Source organism: Pinus tabuliformis, chromosome 9 (assembly GCF_031772625.1).
Source record: "Pinus tabuliformis cultivar Carrire ecotype Pingquan chromosome 9, CPIR1, whole genome shotgun sequence".
NCBI lineage: Eukaryota > Viridiplantae > Streptophyta > Pinopsida > Pinales > Pinaceae > Pinus > Pinus tabuliformis.
This window is the reverse complement of record NC_142307.1, coordinates 659,440,005-659,456,920: the sequence shown is the minus strand read 5'-3', so window position 1 is coordinate 659,456,920 and position 16,916 is coordinate 659,440,005. Positions and strand designations below refer to the sequence as shown.

General features: G+C 39.8%; 2 protein-coding genes across 2 annotated transcripts in view; both read right to left on the bottom strand.

Annotated features, from left to right (window-relative positions):
* Window positions 1-16,916, bottom strand: part of LOC149150393 (ABC transporter F family member 3-like) — a 371,154-nt gene that overhangs the window by 170,481 nt on the left and 183,757 nt on the right. The window lies entirely within an intron of this gene.
* Window positions 13,536-16,859, bottom strand: LOC149150394 (uncharacterized). Its single transcript, XM_089439559.1, has 2 exons — window positions 14,586-16,859; window positions 13,536-14,468 (listed from the first exon to the last, which is right to left on the bottom strand). The coding sequence occupies exons 1-2, from the start codon at window positions 16,384-16,386 to the stop codon at window positions 13,816-13,818; spliced, it is 2,454 nt and encodes an 817-aa protein (XP_089295685.1). The 5' UTR covers window positions 16,387-16,859; the 3' UTR covers window positions 13,536-13,815.

Below are 16,916 nucleotides of genomic sequence, written 5' to 3'. Positions count from 1 at the left end.
CCTCTTCATCATGATAGGGTTGCTGTTGGGATTAATCTGGCAGATTCCTTTATTAGCCGGCGGCATCTTTATTAGCCAACTCGATCAAACTGGTGATTTCGAAAATTCTCATTTTACCGGGAATATATTCACTCATGCCTCTGGTGATTATCCTACGTATCTGTCTGTTGATCCTACGAAGCCACCAAAATTTGTTGACCCACCTTTCGAACATATAGGGACTCATCAGGAAGTTGAGGCACTTCAGCTTCCGCTGATGGTTATGTTAGGTTCTCACGTTCCTGATGGGACCCCTGAACCAAGTCGAATTAGGGTTTCCGAAATTAGGGTTTTTGCACATCACGCTCCTCTCAACATCACCTCGCCAGATGCAAGCTCATCTTGCAAACCCTCTGATTCGAGCAATGTCTCTCTGAGAAAATCTTTCCATCACCTTTCGACTGATGCACATCAACCTCTATATCCTAATTTGTTTGCTGAAGGGGGTGCTCTGGCCATTGTCACGAATATTTTTTATTGTCTCCCAACCAATACATTCTGTCAACATACACAATCAAATGATGTCTTACAATCCCCTATAGGGGAAGGGACAAATCTCCTGACCTCCCCTCTACCTAAGACTCTTTCGATTGGTTTAGTTCCATTTTGGGAATCTAAAGACTCTAATCTATCGAGTTGTCGATCTATTCATATTCAAACGATGAATCCAATCCACAATATCTTCATTGATAGTTATCCAATCACAACCAACAATAACCGTATACACCCATCTACAAACCTTGCGAAGCTACCAATATTGGATGGCGTGTTTTTCGAAGGTTCAGAGGTTGGCCAGGATGATGAGGCACTTCAGCGTCCGCTAATGGCTATGTCAGGGCCTCACATCCTTGACGAAGTCCATGAGCAATTTCAAACTAGGGTTTCTGAAATTAGGGTTTGTGCATTTGAATCCTCAGGGATCTCAGTTACACCCGATAGAGGCCCCTCTTTTCAGGGTTATCAAGTTGATCATCCTCTACATCATGATAGGGTTGCTGATCGGATTAATCTGGCAGATTCCTTTATTAGCCAGCAGCATCTTGCCTTACTTGCATTGGATTTAGGGTTAAGCATAAACGGATGTATGTTATGGCTGGATGACTATAAATTTCACGCTTGTGGTTCGGTTTACCAAGATTGGGTTGTAGTTTGCCTTGAAAGGTCTTCTCTGACACATTTCCTTGTAGGTGGATGAGATGTTCTTGTTGTTGTGCATGCTTTACAGGTAAACATGTTATGTTTTGCACAACTCTTTCCACAAATTCTAATTGTTGTCATCTTTGTTTTTGCAGGTTGGGAACTACTGCAGTGGCTACATTGGAAGTTTGATTTCACATAACCCGACCTATGCTTTGGTTAAATTAGGATTTAGGGTTTTAGACTAGCTAGGTTTTAGTTTTGCTTATTAGTTGGCTGATTGGAATTTTCTTTATGATTTAAATTTGTCATGCTTCATTTTCTTTACTGAAGGTAGTTAGTTCCCTGCATGTTTATTTTTCACTCATGTCCTTTCATTTGCTTATTATTACATGGAATCTGTGAAACCTATGCATATGCATTGCATTGGTCTTTTAATTGCAATTAGCTTATCTCTTCTATACCTAGAATTACCGTGGGCTTGATTGTGGGGAAAAACTCCACAGTTAAGCGCGCTTGAGCCAGAGGAGTTCTGGGATGGGTGACCTCCTGGGAAGTCCTGGTTACCGGGTGCAAGCCACGGAAGTGATGATTGATGCTATGTGATTCATTTCACTAGTTTCAATCCCACTTCTTCACCCCTGTGAGCATCACCCGATGCAATGAGTGCTAAGTGAACTATTCAAAAATCATGAGAAATTAGTCAGTTACGACTACCTCTCATGGAAATGGTCATACATGAATGACTTACTTAACGCAGTTGAATCCCAAAATGATATCTAATATCATAAGCCTTGTCCGCTGCATTACATCATACATCTTTTTCTTGCTCAACAAATACTTGCCTTGGACCTAACCTGGAAATTCCCTCTATTTCGTATACCACCTGATTGAGCCTCCATGACCCTGAAGCTTTCGAACCTTTGGTACTGTGAATATATTTCTCACACCTTTTTTTGCACTTGCTCAAACCTTAAACTACGTTACTTTGACCTCTTCACAAATGTTGAAACCCTAGGAGAGCTTCCCTAGCCATCAGAAACCCTAGAATTAAAACCTGAGCCCTAATGATTGCATGAAGTTGTGATCCAATGGGTAGCTTCTCTTAGAACCAACCATCAAAGTTGCCTCCTGGATATCTTTCCTACGAGTCTAATTTACTTACAAGGAAGATAAGAACAGATTGCTCGTGGGGAACCCTAATCAGTTTGAATGACCTATACCCTTAACCTGAACCTTGTGCTCACCATGGTCGTGACTATTTCAATGACTTGTTTTGTTTGTTCACTTGTTAACTGGAGATGAGATGAGAAAGCTTGACATTAAGTCAAACCTAAATGAGGATATCGTTTAGTTTTTGTCAAACAAGAAACAACCACTTACTCGTAAAATAAGTCAGGATCCCTCGTCCGCCCTAGCGCAATGAATGCCCAGTAATAAGTGTAAATTTACACATAAAAGAAAATGAAGTTAAATAAAGGGTAAAGGATCGAGAAAGGCTTCCTGCACAGAGAGGTAATGGAATGACTCCGTCGGGGTACTGTCTAGGCTCGCTGGCAACGGAGCAACGTTTGTGATTTCTTAGAGTGACTCCACCGAGGTACTGCCCAGGCCTGCTGGCAGTGGAGCAACACTAGAAACTTATTTTAAAATTATGAATATAATAAGCCCTCTGCCTCATTCTTTGCATCATCATCGACTATTGGCACGTGTGAACTCCTAATTGGATGTTTACTGACTAACAGGGCTTGGATGAGACACAAAGAGAAGGCATATCTATAAAGGTCAAGGTAACAAGTACCCATAGTAGCTGTTCAATATTCCCTTTGCATCGTTATCTAGACTCAAGCTATTGTAGGGATGTGGGCCGAGATGCTGAATTTTACCAGTAAATCGCCAATTGTTCTAGCTGCTACAACAACCCCTCCAAAATTTTCCAACTCTTCTAAATTTTGGAGCCCCTCCACCTTTTCCGTAGCTACTGCCCATCCTTAGAGTCTATTCGGAAGCCGGGAAACCCCAAAAAGGTCTAGAAAAGACTTGCGCCTCTTCCATAAGCCAAACCAAGTCGCACAGGGCCCAAAGGTCATACAAGTCGCAAGGTCGCAGGTCGCATAGGTCGCAAGGTCGCGTAGTCGCACCTCCAACTGCTCAACTATGATGCGACCCCGCGACCTTCTGAGTAGCAAAGTCGCAAAGTTTCCTTCATTATAGTCAGTCCCTCGTGCGACTATGCGACTCCACGACTCGCAAAGGTCACAGAAATCGCATAGGGCGCACAAGTCGCAAGGTCGCACAGGTCGGAAAGTTCACATAGGTCACACAGATAGCATAGGTCGCACAAGTCGCACAAGACGCAAGGTCACATAGGTCGCAGGTCGCATAGGTCACAGGTCACATAGGTCGCAGATCGCATAGGTCGCATAGGTCGCAGGTCGCATAGGTCGCGTAGTCGCACCTCCAACTACACAACTATCATGCGACCCCGTGACCTTCCAAGTCGCAAAGTCGCAAAGTTGCCTTCATTACCATCAGTCCCTCCTGCGACTATGCGACTCCGCGACTCGCATAAGTCGCATAGGTCGCACAAGTAGCAAAGTCGCAGAGTTGCCTTCATTACCATCAGTCCCCCGTGCGAATATGCGACTCCACAACTCACAAAGGTCGCAAAGGTCGCACAGATAGCATAGGTCACAAAGGCTTCACAGGTCGTAAAGGTTTCATAGGTCGCACAAGTAGCATAGGTCGCACAAGTAGCATAGGTCACAGGTCGCACAAGTCATAGGTCACATAGGTCACAGGTCGCTTGGGTCACAAAAGTCGCACACTAACCTATATCAGGCCCTACGACCCATGCGACCCCACATGCACGACCTAAGACTATAAATATAGGCCTCAACTGGCCATTTACTTAGTACCTTTGCAAATGTTTAAAAACAACACAATGCAACAATGCCCAACATGTACGACGAGGATGAAAAGGAGTGTGAAAGGTGATATAACAATGATAATCTAACCACTCAAGGAAAGAAACGATTGATGCCAAGACATGGAACGTATCAACGCATAGATTTGTGACCATGAAATTGCAAGAGATGTCAAGGCTACGAATTCTGGCTCATATTAATTGTGATATTTATATCTTATATTTCATCAAAGTACATTTTTTCTTGATGATTAATTTATGATTTTGTACATGTGTAGGATTGAAGTGGCGAAGGCAAGTCCCTGTCATTTATGCAGACACTTGAGCCTATTTGTTGCTAAAATGACCCAAAGGATCGTTGTTGCGGAAATGCATGATCTTGGTCAACAACAGATATTGAAGTCAAGCTAGCTCCAAGGCAGAAGGAAGGTAGAAAGATATTGCCATCTTCTGCAGTAGCATAGAACATGTTTGTGAATATGAAAGGTCATGTGGAATACCAAAAGTCACCAGGTAGATGAAAAGTCATGAGGAAGTTCAAGTGTCAAGGGTAGGCCAAGAGTCACTCTCACCCTATAAATATACCCTCATGCCTCATTTGTAAAAGGGGGGCTTTTTCTAAGGACTCTTTTGGAGATATATACATTGCTTAAGAGAATTTATGTCCTTCTAATTGATACAAGGAGTGATTGTACGTTTCCACTATTGGATTCTTCAAATCTTTTATGTTCTAATGCCATGAGTATTTTCTTCACTTGATGGATCGAATGTTCCTAAAAGCTCTTTGATGTGCGGTTTCCTCATATGCTATCTCATACTCCAAACTTTGTGTTGCTTTGTATGAATGGTATTTGATTCACTAACTCTATGCTCATGCCGGTGAACTATTTCTTTGGTATTGGTATAATCTGTTTGATTGCACCTTTGTTTATGCTCATAAATGTTTGATCATTGTGAACTAATTTACAATTACTAAGCATTTTATCTGGGCAAACATGAGTCTTATTTGAAGCCTACTAACAGTAACTTTACATAAGATTTATGTTGTTTATAGTCTGGCTATTCATGGTTTATGTGGCATAAAATATTTGTCAATTATTTCCTTGTATTTATTGAGGTACATGCTTTCAATTGAGTTTATATTTCGCCTCCTTCCGAAGCAAGCTCAACAAAACTGAATGGCAACCGGGCCTACATACCAAAATGGACCCCTATCACAAACAATGTAGGCTTCCTATCACAAACGATGCAGGCTCTAGTTGGGAACTTACATCGGGGAGGTCCCCCTTGCTGTTGGTGGAGAATTCCAGCCCATCAACAGTACCCTTTCACAAACGGTCATGTCCATAGAGACATGCCTTTTCAATACTAATTATTAGTTAATTAATCATTATTCATGATTATTATAAATTATATTATTTGTATTATTTTTCATAACATAGTCTCCCTCTTCAAAAAGCTTTGTCCTCAAAGCTTTATTGCTGACAAGGCGTATCATATGTTTCTTTTTCTTGGTAATCTATTTGTATCTTTCAGAGTTCTTTGAGTTGTCATCTTCATTGATACATGATGATAGGATCCTCTGAGAGATAAACAAAATTGTCGCACTGAGAAGGGATCTGACCATCCTAAATCAATATTTTGTTGAGTCTTTCGGTTACAAGAAACTTGTGATGAATTGTTATCACCAGACAGGATTGTGCAAACTTCAACATTCTTCGGAACACAAGTTTTTTGTTTATGTTCTGAGTGATATAGATACATAGACTGATTGACATGTTTGCTCTTGTGATTTTGATGTCGATAAGGAGTTTTGGCAATTTGATTTTCCCTTATCATGTGTATGGCAATTCCCTGATTTACTTTAGGTACTGATGTTGTTGAGTTGGTTACAAAACCTTCACTTGGAATGTTCATCATCTAAACTTCAACATCTGAGTGTGTTTTTCCTTCAACCGGCTTATCTTCTTCATGAGTTGTGATATTCATTGGATCGGTATTCATTACTTTTTCTTCAACTTGAATTTCTACATTTGAAGATTTTGACGCTTCCTTCTCAATAAGTTGTTCTACCTTGTTTTCCAACGACTTCCTGTCCTTCTTGAGCTTCCTAATTTGCATTAGTAACTTTTCACTATGGTCTTTATGTCGAGAAACTTCTTCATTTTTGTCAGCGATGGTTTTGTCAACTTATTTTTGCATATTTTGTAGTACATTTTTACCTTCTTGAAAATTTACTTTTGAAATATCTTATATGTCTTCTGGTGTCATTGAATTTGGCTTCAATGTAACATCTTGTAGTGATATCTTTTTTCTTTTTGTATGAAAGCGTCAGAAGCTTCTTTTTCGTATTTAGGACGAAGGACCCTAGAGTTTCCATCTAGGATGAACCGAAAATAATGTCACCTTGATCGCTCCATAGGGATTGAACTAAGAATTGTGATGTAAATGTATAATCCCCAATTTTTAATTGTAAACATAATTTTAAAAATCGGTCGGCTTGAACTGGAAACCGGTCCAACCAGCGAGTTCATTGGGTGATCGGGTCAAACCGGACAAAAAACCCAGTTTATGGGCCTATTTCGCCAAAAGACCACAAAAACCGGTCGGTTTAGGACGTAATCGGTCGGTTTATTGGTCAAACCGATTGGTTCATTGCCAAGGTCGTGGCAGACCCACGTGGCATCATTTAGGAAGCTTCATGGGTGTTTTGGAGGGAAAGTATGGGTTGTTTCCCTCCAAAAATACCCTCTCAAAGCCTTTAAAAGGAACTCACCGCCCTCATTTGCCTCACACATCTCATTTGGAGCTTTTGTGAGTTTGATTGGGAGCTTGGAGAGTGCTGAATTTTTGCGGGAGTAGTCATCTTGGAGGCTTGGAGTTGGAGTTGGAGCCATTTTGGAGATAGTTTGGACCTGTTAGTAGAGTTGGCATCTTCAAGAGGAGGCTAAGGAAGCTAGTTTGCATTTCTAGGTAAGGATTTTCACTTGAAAAATTCATCATTTCATTGTTGTCCATGTTTTAAGTTGTTTTATGTGTTCTATGCTATCAAATATTTAGTTCTATGCTATCAAATTTTGTAGGCTACATATGCATTTTATTCATAAATTTATCTTAGGTTTTCCATTTTTCTTAGCTGCAATTTTTTTAATGGGAGATTTCTTTGCAAATTTCAATTATTTCAGGCCAACATGGCTCCAAAAGCCAAGGACACTGCATGGGCTCATTGTGATGTGATTGATGGAAAAATGATATGCAAATTTTGCAATAAATCTATTGGAGGTGGGGGTATTCTCAGATTGAAACAATACTTGGTTGGGATAAGAGGCCAAGTAAAGCCATGTGAAGCACCAAATGAAGTGTTAGGTCCTATTAGCGCAGAATACCTTGCCAAGTTTGAAAAGTTTGAGGAGAATAAGGCTAGGGGGAAGGCCATCCAAGAAGAAATTTCAAGGAAGAGGGAATTATTACAAGCCACGAAAGAGAGTGGGTATGATGATTATGAGATTCAAGACTCCTCTTTATCCCATCCACCAATGACCCCTTTCACTATGTTACTCCTACTCTTGGCCAACAATCTAAAGGAACAAAGAGAACAAACATCCAGAGTTATTTCTCATCCTCTGGCACCACTGCCTTTGCTTATCCCACTTCCTTCCAGCCAAGTCGTCAACCCACTTCGGACAAACACTAGAAAAACAATGCAAAGAAACTTCTTATCAAATTGTAAATTGGCTATGTCATATTTTTGTTTACAAAACAATCTAATTCTTCAATTATATTTGATTCAAGAATCACTAATTGGTTTGCGATTTTGGATTTTATATCGGCGAGCGAGATAGCAATAGTAACATATTTACCTGCAATAGACACTTTAATTCTAAATAGCACTGAAGCATAGTTAAATGAAGTTTCAGAAATTCTTCTTTCATTTTTGAATTAGACTCCATTTTTTTCTTCAGAAATAGACTTTTTTGTGTTCTTCAATGAGCTTAGGGTTTAATGATAACCCCTTTAAGCTTTATAAAAATATTTTCTTTTCTTTTCTCTCTCTTTATTATATAAATTAGAGTCCTAAAAGTATTCTTTTTTTATAATTTTATAACATGGACCTTCTTAGAATATGAATATATATATATATATATAACTCTCTTTACATATTTATTTAGCTCTTCTATATTTATTGGTAATTCTTTTCTTTTGAGAACTGTTGTGGCCATCTCTGTGAAATCTCAAAAACTAGAGAAATAAACTGGGAGATCTCCTCCTTTCGGCTGTTTAACTCGGCCTTCTCCTACTACTCACACTTCTAAATGGCAATGCGCATATCTACTACTGGATAACTCACACTTGCCTCTAGTGTCTTCCCGGAACTCGCATTGCCTGCTACTCCTATTCTAGGCAACTCGCTCTACCTCCAAATGTCCTCTGGCACTGGCACATGCACTGTTGACCCTAAAGCACACACTAGTTGGACTGGCAAATCTGCTAGAAATTACGGCCTCCTTTTTGCTCCTAGAAAACTGGAAACCCTTCGAGAATTTTCTAGAAATTCCCTTTGTGAGCTTTTCTCTTCCTGTTCGGCATTGATCTGCAACTGCAAAACCCTTATTGAAAAACTTCTACACTAGATCTCCTCTGCAAATCAACTGATCTACTCACTGGAAACCCTCTCTGGAACTCCTACTGCATGTTGCTACTGCTCCCGAGGAAAATCGAATTTTTACGCAACCCTAGATCTCGAAATCGAATTTCTACTTCCAGCTATTCGCACTGTCTAGCTAGCCTGCACAAATCTAAAATTTTGTGCTTTAGATCTCCCTCTAAAACTGCATGATTTCACTTCCTTTCGCCTAGAGCCTCTAATCCGATCTTTTCTACTTTGATACCATGTGAAAATTTCTTGAATGCAACAACTGGAAATTATTCTCCTAACTCAGTGCAGTTTATTTATTTTCTCCTAAATAACGAATAATTCACTGATGCATTCTTCACAATAAAAAATGCTACGGAAATATAAAATACGGAACTGAGAAATAGATGCATACAATAAAATAGACAATGTTATTTTTCGACAAATTTCCCTAGAAAAACCCCAAAGGGAAAACCATCACAGCCAATGAACGTTTTATTATTATGTAGCAAAAATAGAGAATTATGACTGTTAGCCTTTCTAGCCTAGCTCTGAAAACTTATCTCATTTGGAAATATATTGGGAAATCCTTTTCCCTCACAGCATCTCGATCTAGCCCTCTCTGGCAAACTCGCACTTCCAGGGCAATTTGCTCAGCCTGGCTAAAAATCGTGCTACCCTGGAAACATCAGCAGGCAAGTCGTCCTACCTTCCTCTGCCTCTAGAATCAATTCGCTCTGCCTCCCAGGAATAGATCTAGATACTAGCAACTGAATCAATGCCCTGTCCGGCAACTCGCACTGCAGAATACGACCTCCTCTGCTAGATAATTCGACCTCCTGTCCTGACTCTAGACCACTGAAAAGGCTCTTGAGAATTTCTCTGAAAATTCTCACTGTTGCAAAACCCGCTATTGTCGCCTCCCTAGCTTCAACTACGCCCTTGTTGAATGCTGCAAATTGGGTAGTCAAACTACTCACAATACAACTGATAATTGATGCCTCTCTCTAAACCCTCGACTTGCTCTAATAATCTTCTATTCGACAACCAACAGCCAAGATCTAATCTTGATCAATGGCTTAAATCACCTTGACTCCATCAATAAAAGTCTTTTGAGAAAAATCATATTACCTTAATTAATTAACTTCAATTAACCAACTTCCTTAAGTTAGACTTAGGAAATAATTAAACTATTGGCTAATTAATTTAATTAAGGCATTTTTAAGTCTTATCTCACGAAACCTTTTCTGGGTTTTAGAGATCTCTTGTTCCTTAGCCTCTTAGCATCATTCGAGACTAGAACACCTGTCCACTGCTACTCCAAAAACTAACACTAATACCAAACTATTGTGAGCAAGAGATGGATAAAGGTGAGAAGAGCGAAAAATAGGACTTATAGGAATAGGAAGAGCATCGAAACCTTGCTCACAAAAATAGTATTCTGTTCTATACTCTAAATTGACAGTACATTTGAGAAAAAATTCTTAAATTGAAAGGGTAACTTTCCATCAAAGTGTTACATGGCCTTTCCCAGAATACAACCATTTTTACCCACAATTGATGATAAATGGGATTGTTATTTACACCAACGTTGCAAATATTTTTTCCAGGAATACATCATATAGGTTCCAAATATAAACTTATCAAAAATATGAAGGAAAATATAAAAAAATATCAGTAATCATAAACTTGGACTTGAAAAAACTCAAAATAAGATTGAGAGAAAATAGAGATATTTCAATTTGCAATACTAATCTGTATTTTTTCCAGGAATATATCATATAGGTTCCAAATATAAACTTATCAAAAATATGAAGGAAAATATAAAAAAATATCAGTAATCATAAACTTGGACTTGAAAAAACTCAAAATAAGATTGAGAGAAAATAGAGATATTTCAATTTGCAATACTAATCTGTATTATTCCTCTGCTAATTATAGGTGTGATGTGCAAATGTTCACATGGTTGCATGGTGCATAATACAATGTAAAATACATTAATATTTTACGATTAGGGTAGATATTTACAAATATGTGTAAAGTACTTAACATTTTCCCCTTCCCTAGAGAAAAACAACATTGGTTTGAAAAAAAAAATGAAATCCTTCATGCTTAAGTTGAATTGTTACAAGAGGAGTTATCCCACGTTTGTACAGGGTGTCCTCCCTATATATATAGTAATAGCTGAGTTCACATCTGGAAATCTTGATTTAATTCATTATTACCAAAAAAGAGGACTTGAGCACATAAATCAACAATAACGTAGATACACATTGGGTGTCATCACAACCTTGGAAAATTGTTGTCAAGATGTTACTGAATTAAGGAGTTATTGGTGAATGGATCCCTATGTTTTGTATGTTGTCACCAAAAAAGCTGAGTTGTCTTGGCCATTAGCGTTGATGTGGGCATGGATGAGTTGTGTTGATACCCAAGGCCACATGTGCTTCAAAGTATATATTAATGATTTTGGTAGATGCATTAGCCATTAGTGTGCTCAAAAGAAAAAACCATCATAGGACCAACTTTGTTAACGAGGAAAATCAAAGTAACATGTATGTATTGTCTATCTCCTATCACCTTGCTCAACTCTTCTTTGGATGGCAAGAGGTGGCCAGGCCACCAGGTGCATCAAAAGAACACCAAAAAAATGGGGAAGCAATCAAAAGAAATGTCAACAAACTGGAAGAGTAAAGAAGTCAAGATAAGCAAACAACATTTTCTTTCAAAGAGAAAGCCTCCAAAAGTAGAAGCAACCTCCTCCATGGAGCAACGTGCAAGGGTTAGCACTCAACAAGAAGTGATGTCATTTAGAGATCATAACCTGTGGAGAAAGGAAAGCAATTTGAATATTGTCTTGAAACCAAAAGGATGGGCATCAAACTCAACCTAAATGATGCCATGGGGAATAGTCTATTTGCAAATTATCATATATTATAATAGGAGGACTTGGACTCTCTTAGTCCTACTCAATCATCTCTAAATAAAATAGGACCCCAAACCTCGGCTTCGTAAAAGACTATGGGTCTAATGATTGTATCCAAGAAATGCATCTACAACAGGATGTCCTAGAAGTGAAGTTGCGGGCACCACCTTCGTGCACAGCAAGAAACCATAAACCTTGCAGAGTCTAAGCTTTGCAGAATACATCATACTAAAATAAAGCCTTTTGAAGTGGACCCTCAATTAAGTGTAGGTTACGGTAATCTCAATCTCCCTCCCTTGACAATAGAAATCACATTTGTTGAGCACTCTTCTTTACATTGAAGATCGTGACCTTGGTTCTATTGAGGTTGACAATGAGTTGTTGAAAATCATAGAGATTGGAGAGAACATCAATCTACTTATGAAACCTCTCAGGGAGCAAGGATAAGAGAATCACATCCTCAATGAATAGAAGCAAAGATATCAAAACATGATGAAGGAGATAGTTGTCACCCTCCTATATGTACTCCTTGGGAAAAAAAAACTTTGACTCATCAATGTAGATACCAAAGAGGTCAACCTCATTTGATCCCTCATTTGATCCAAATAAAATATGAGAGGCCATAGGTGATGCAAAGATTACCAAGAAGTGGCTTGTAGAGTTTCATGATAGCAGCCAACTAGGTCTCAAATATCCATGTTGACCACTAGAGTGGCACCTAAAGATGTTTTTTGAAAACTCCATGCCCAAGGATGCATCACAGGCTAGGTGAGGGCAGCGGCAAGGCCATGTTAGGCCTATGGTCAAGGGAGGAGACCCCACAAGGGGTTGTGGTAGGCTAAAGGAGGAGGAGGATCACTGCAAACAGAGAAAAGGCTAGCGGAAGGGACAGGGAGGTTGCAGAGAGCTGGAAAGAGATGTTATAGGGAAAGAAGGGCACTTAGGGCTTATGGCAGGGGTAAATAGGGCAGCGGAAGGCAGGGACAGAGAAGGAGGGTGGTTCTGGAGGCTGTGTTGAGGGGATGAAGGCCTTTGAGGCCACGACAAGTAGGGAGGAAAGGCAGCGTGAAGGAAGGGTTGTGACAAGCTTGGAGAAGGAAAATAGAGCTACCGCAGGGAAGAAAAGAAGCAGTGGCAAGGAGGAGGAGCTGCCTTAGGTTGACAGCAGGGTTTGGAGGGCCAATGAAGGCCAAAAATTGAAACTTTTGCAAAAAGTTTTCAAATTTACACCAGATCTCCAAAATTTGCCCAAAATGCCACTAGAAACTTCTTGAAAGTTGACGACTTATCCTTGGGCTTGAGTGTTGAGCTTGGAGACAAAATAGATGTTGGATCTTACCTTCCTAGGCCTAGATCCACCTCTAGAAACCCTTTAAAAAATTCCCATGGGTTGAAACCCTTGACACCCTCGGAAATCTTCAGATCTAGCTTGGATCTCACCTACAGAAATAAAATTACAAGAGCCCAAAACCCCAATATATACAAAAATTAAAAATAAATCCCAAAACCCTAGCTGCAAAGAAGGGTTAGAAAATAAAATTATTTACACAATTTTATTTTACAATATTCACAATGATTTATGGCTCTTATAAGCAGATCTATTCATTTAATGCACAATAAATAAAAATAGATGAGCGAAATAATTTAAATGGGTGAGCAATGGCCAAGATCTCTGCAAAACCAATCGTTAGATAAGCTTTGAAATTTAACAAAGTGGGCTCTTAAGCTTTCTTGTCTTGGGAGTTGGTTGGTCCAACCAATGTTTTACAAAACAGACTCGGATTCGGACTCGGCCGAGGATCGACTCGGAAACGGAAACGGAAACGGCAATGACTCGGCCGGCTCGATTTCAATGACTCGGTCGTTGTAAAAAATACATTAAATATTTATTTTTTTTATAAAAAAACATAATTTTAAATATTTTAAACATAATTTTAAAGATTTTCATTCAAGTTTCCAAACACACAACATTATAATATACATGGAAGACAACATATGATCAAAGTAGGCTCATGAACCAATCCATTATATCAAAATGGTACGGTGTACCCAATGGCAATAGTAAATACATAGTCAACTGTAGTCTGTCTGTGTCATACATGATCAAAGACTCAAGAGTCAAAACAAAATACAAATAACCAAGGAGGCTAGTAGCTACTGGCTACTGCCAGAGGAGCCAAGATCATCTCGACCAATCTCTGGATCATCATCATCAGAGCCAGACAAGGAGCCCCATGGCTCCTCCTCATCATCATCGTCTCCAACTGCAACTGTAGAAGTGGTGCCAGTACCAGTACCACTAGGCTGTGAAGCAGATGCAAGCTGAGATAGAGTACAAATGCGGCTGCGCTTCTGTCGTGGCTGAGCAGAGGAAGGCGAAGCACCTACAACTGGAGTCCTACTAGCTGGCTGTGAGACTGAGGCTGGTGGATTGGGATCTGCATTCAACTGAACACGCTGCAGTGGATCTCCAACATCAATTTCATCAAGATCCTCATCAGGATCAAACTCTGGTAGACGACTCTCCACTACCCAATCTGATGTTGGATCAATGTCTTCCAACACAATGGGATCTGAATCAGGTCTTTTGTTCAGCAATTGGTTCCGTCTGAGCCGAAGGTTGTATTGGACAAAAACTAGATCATTCAACCGTTTTTGCTCCAAACGGTTTCTCTTCTTTGTGTGAATCCTCTCAAAGACAGACCAATTGCGCTCACACCCAGATGCACTGCAAGTTTGACTCAAAATACGAATTGCAAACCTTTGCAATTCAGGGCACTGGCCACCAAAGGCCTCCCACCATTGTGCTGCAAAAAACATAGGAGTGTAATGAATTATGAGTTAGATGAAGGCTGAAGCTCAACAAAATTACAAATTATATCTAACTTGAAATTGAGAAATTGAAAATTGAAATTTTTGTTTACCTGGCTCATCTGCTTCTCTTGCAATCTTTGCTAGGTTCTTCCCAAAGGTACCTGTTGCATTGCTGAAGGATGTGACCTGCTGATGTATCAGTAGCTGATCAGACTCCGATGGGACCATGCGCTCAATGCAATCAACCAGTCCATCTCTGACCTCCCCCCTCAAAGCTCCTGACTCCTTAGCTTTATAATGATACCGTGGGTTCAAAAAATACCCAGCTGCATGTATAGGGCGATGGAGTTGATTGTTCCATCTTTCATCAATGATTGCCCAAATGGGCCCATACTTTGCCACTCTATCCTTGTATGCTGCCTTTATTTGCTCCTTTGCTTGATCCATAGCCTCATAAATGAAGCCCATAGCCAACCTTTCCCCATCCACCAACCGCAACACCTTAACTAGTGGCTCAGCAACCTTCACAATCTCTGTTGCCTTTCTCCAAAAAGTTTCATCATGGACTTTCCTTCTCAATTCTCTGCCTTCTGGTTTGTTAGACCAACTGCTATTATTCCAATCATCACTGGAAAACATCTTTTGCAAGTTTCTATGTTGGGAAAGCATAGATTGCAATGTCAAAAAATGTGTAGCAAATCTAGTGATGGCAGGCCTAATAATATCCTTGCCTCCAGTGTGTTTCCTCATGATACTCAAAACCAGTGTATGATTGTAGATAAATTTTGTTATGCTTTTGGCATTATCTACAGTGTTTCTGACCCAATCTAATTTCCCAATATCCTCAAGCATGAGGTCTATGCAATGTGCAGCGCATGGGGTCCAAAAGATGGTCTTGTGTTTTTCCTCTAACAGTCTACCAGCAAGAACATAGTTAGAGGCATTGTCTGTGATGATTTGAACAACATTAGCCACCCCCACACCCTGAATAACCTCATCCAATAGCTGAAACAACAAGTGGCCATCTTTTACCTTATCAGATGCATCAACTGATTTTAAAAACATGGTTCCCTGTGGGCAGAAGACAAGAAAGTTTATGATGGTACGGTTTCTTTGATCAGTCCATCCATCTGACATGATGGTACACCCTGTTCTTGCCCATGATTCCTTGAAATCTTGCAAATACTCATTAATTGATGTAATTTCTTTCTGCAAACGAAACCCCCTTAGCTCTTGCATAGTAGGGCCTTTGAAGCCTTTTCCAGCAGCATGTATGGCCTCAAACATAGGCTCATAATATGGTGAACGAGCAGCATTAAAGGGGATATCAGCATCATACCACCATCTAGCTATGTAGTCACAAGCAGTCTCCCTCAATTCTTTCTTCCAATGGTCATCTAAAGTGGGCTGAGAAAGACCTTTACTAACTTCAGGACCATGTGCATCTGATGGAGAGGAGCCTGAGTGAGTGAAAAAACTTTTGATAGTCCCATCACCCTTCATTCTACCCTTTCCCTTATCTTGAACAGAAGCAAAAGAGGGAGGAACATAACGGAAAGGGTTTGATGCATCAGTGTGAGGGATAGAGGAAGAACCCTCAAACTCATAGTGGGGGTTGGCAGCCATCATTTTTTGTATCTCCCTCTTCCTCCCAATTTCAGCCTGTATCTCTTTTTGCCTAGTCTTTTCTTCTTGAAATTTTTCAAAGCTTTCCAACAAAGTCTTTCTAATCTCCCCAATTTCGGGGGATTTACATGCAGTAATATTGCCTTTAATCCCTGCCAAGTGTTGTTTCAGCCTATGAATCCCCCCAGGACCTGACTTAATTTTCCTATGGCAAAACTTGCAACACATCTCATCATCAACCATTTCAACATATGCCCAAGCAGCATCTTTTGCTCTAGGTGCCATTTTTTGACTAGGAAAACAATCTGAAAATGAAAAAAAAAAAAAAAAAAAATTGATTCAATGTTCATTTATTTGACTAAAAACACTCTCTAAGCTATCTTTATATGCACCTAAAATTTAATAAGTAAAAACAGATTTATAGAGGTGGAAAAAAATACCTCCAGGCACAAACTGCCTCCTCAAACTTGCTCCAAAAATCAGCTCCTCAATGCTGCTCCAAATGGCTGCCCAAGAAGCTCCTCACTCCAGCTACAATGCTCCTCCAAGACTCCTCACTGCTGCTCCAAAACAAGCTCAAGAACTGCTCACTAACTCTCAAAGAAGACTCTCACTCAAATGCATAAGACTGCTGTGAGTGAAATGAGAGCATTTGGCTGTCTTAAATAGAGTTTGGGAGGGGGAAATGGACCCCAAATGCATTTAACTAATCACATAAACCTTTTCATGTCCACAAACCCTAACTAAATCAGCTCCAAATCAGCAAAAAAGTAATTTTTTTTAAGTGAAATCGCTGCCCAGCCAGTTCCAATCGG

Bases quoted from the DNA above. Each gene is read 5' to 3' on its own strand.
- LOC149150394 (XM_089439559.1), bottom strand. From the start codon at position 16,386: ATGGCACCTAGAGCAAAAGATGCTGCTTGGGCATATGTTGAAATGGTT. The intron at 14,469-14,585 runs GTAAACAAAAAT...TGTTTTTTGCAG, and splicing joins AAGAGAAGCAGATGAGCCAG to CACAATGGTGGGAGGCCTTT.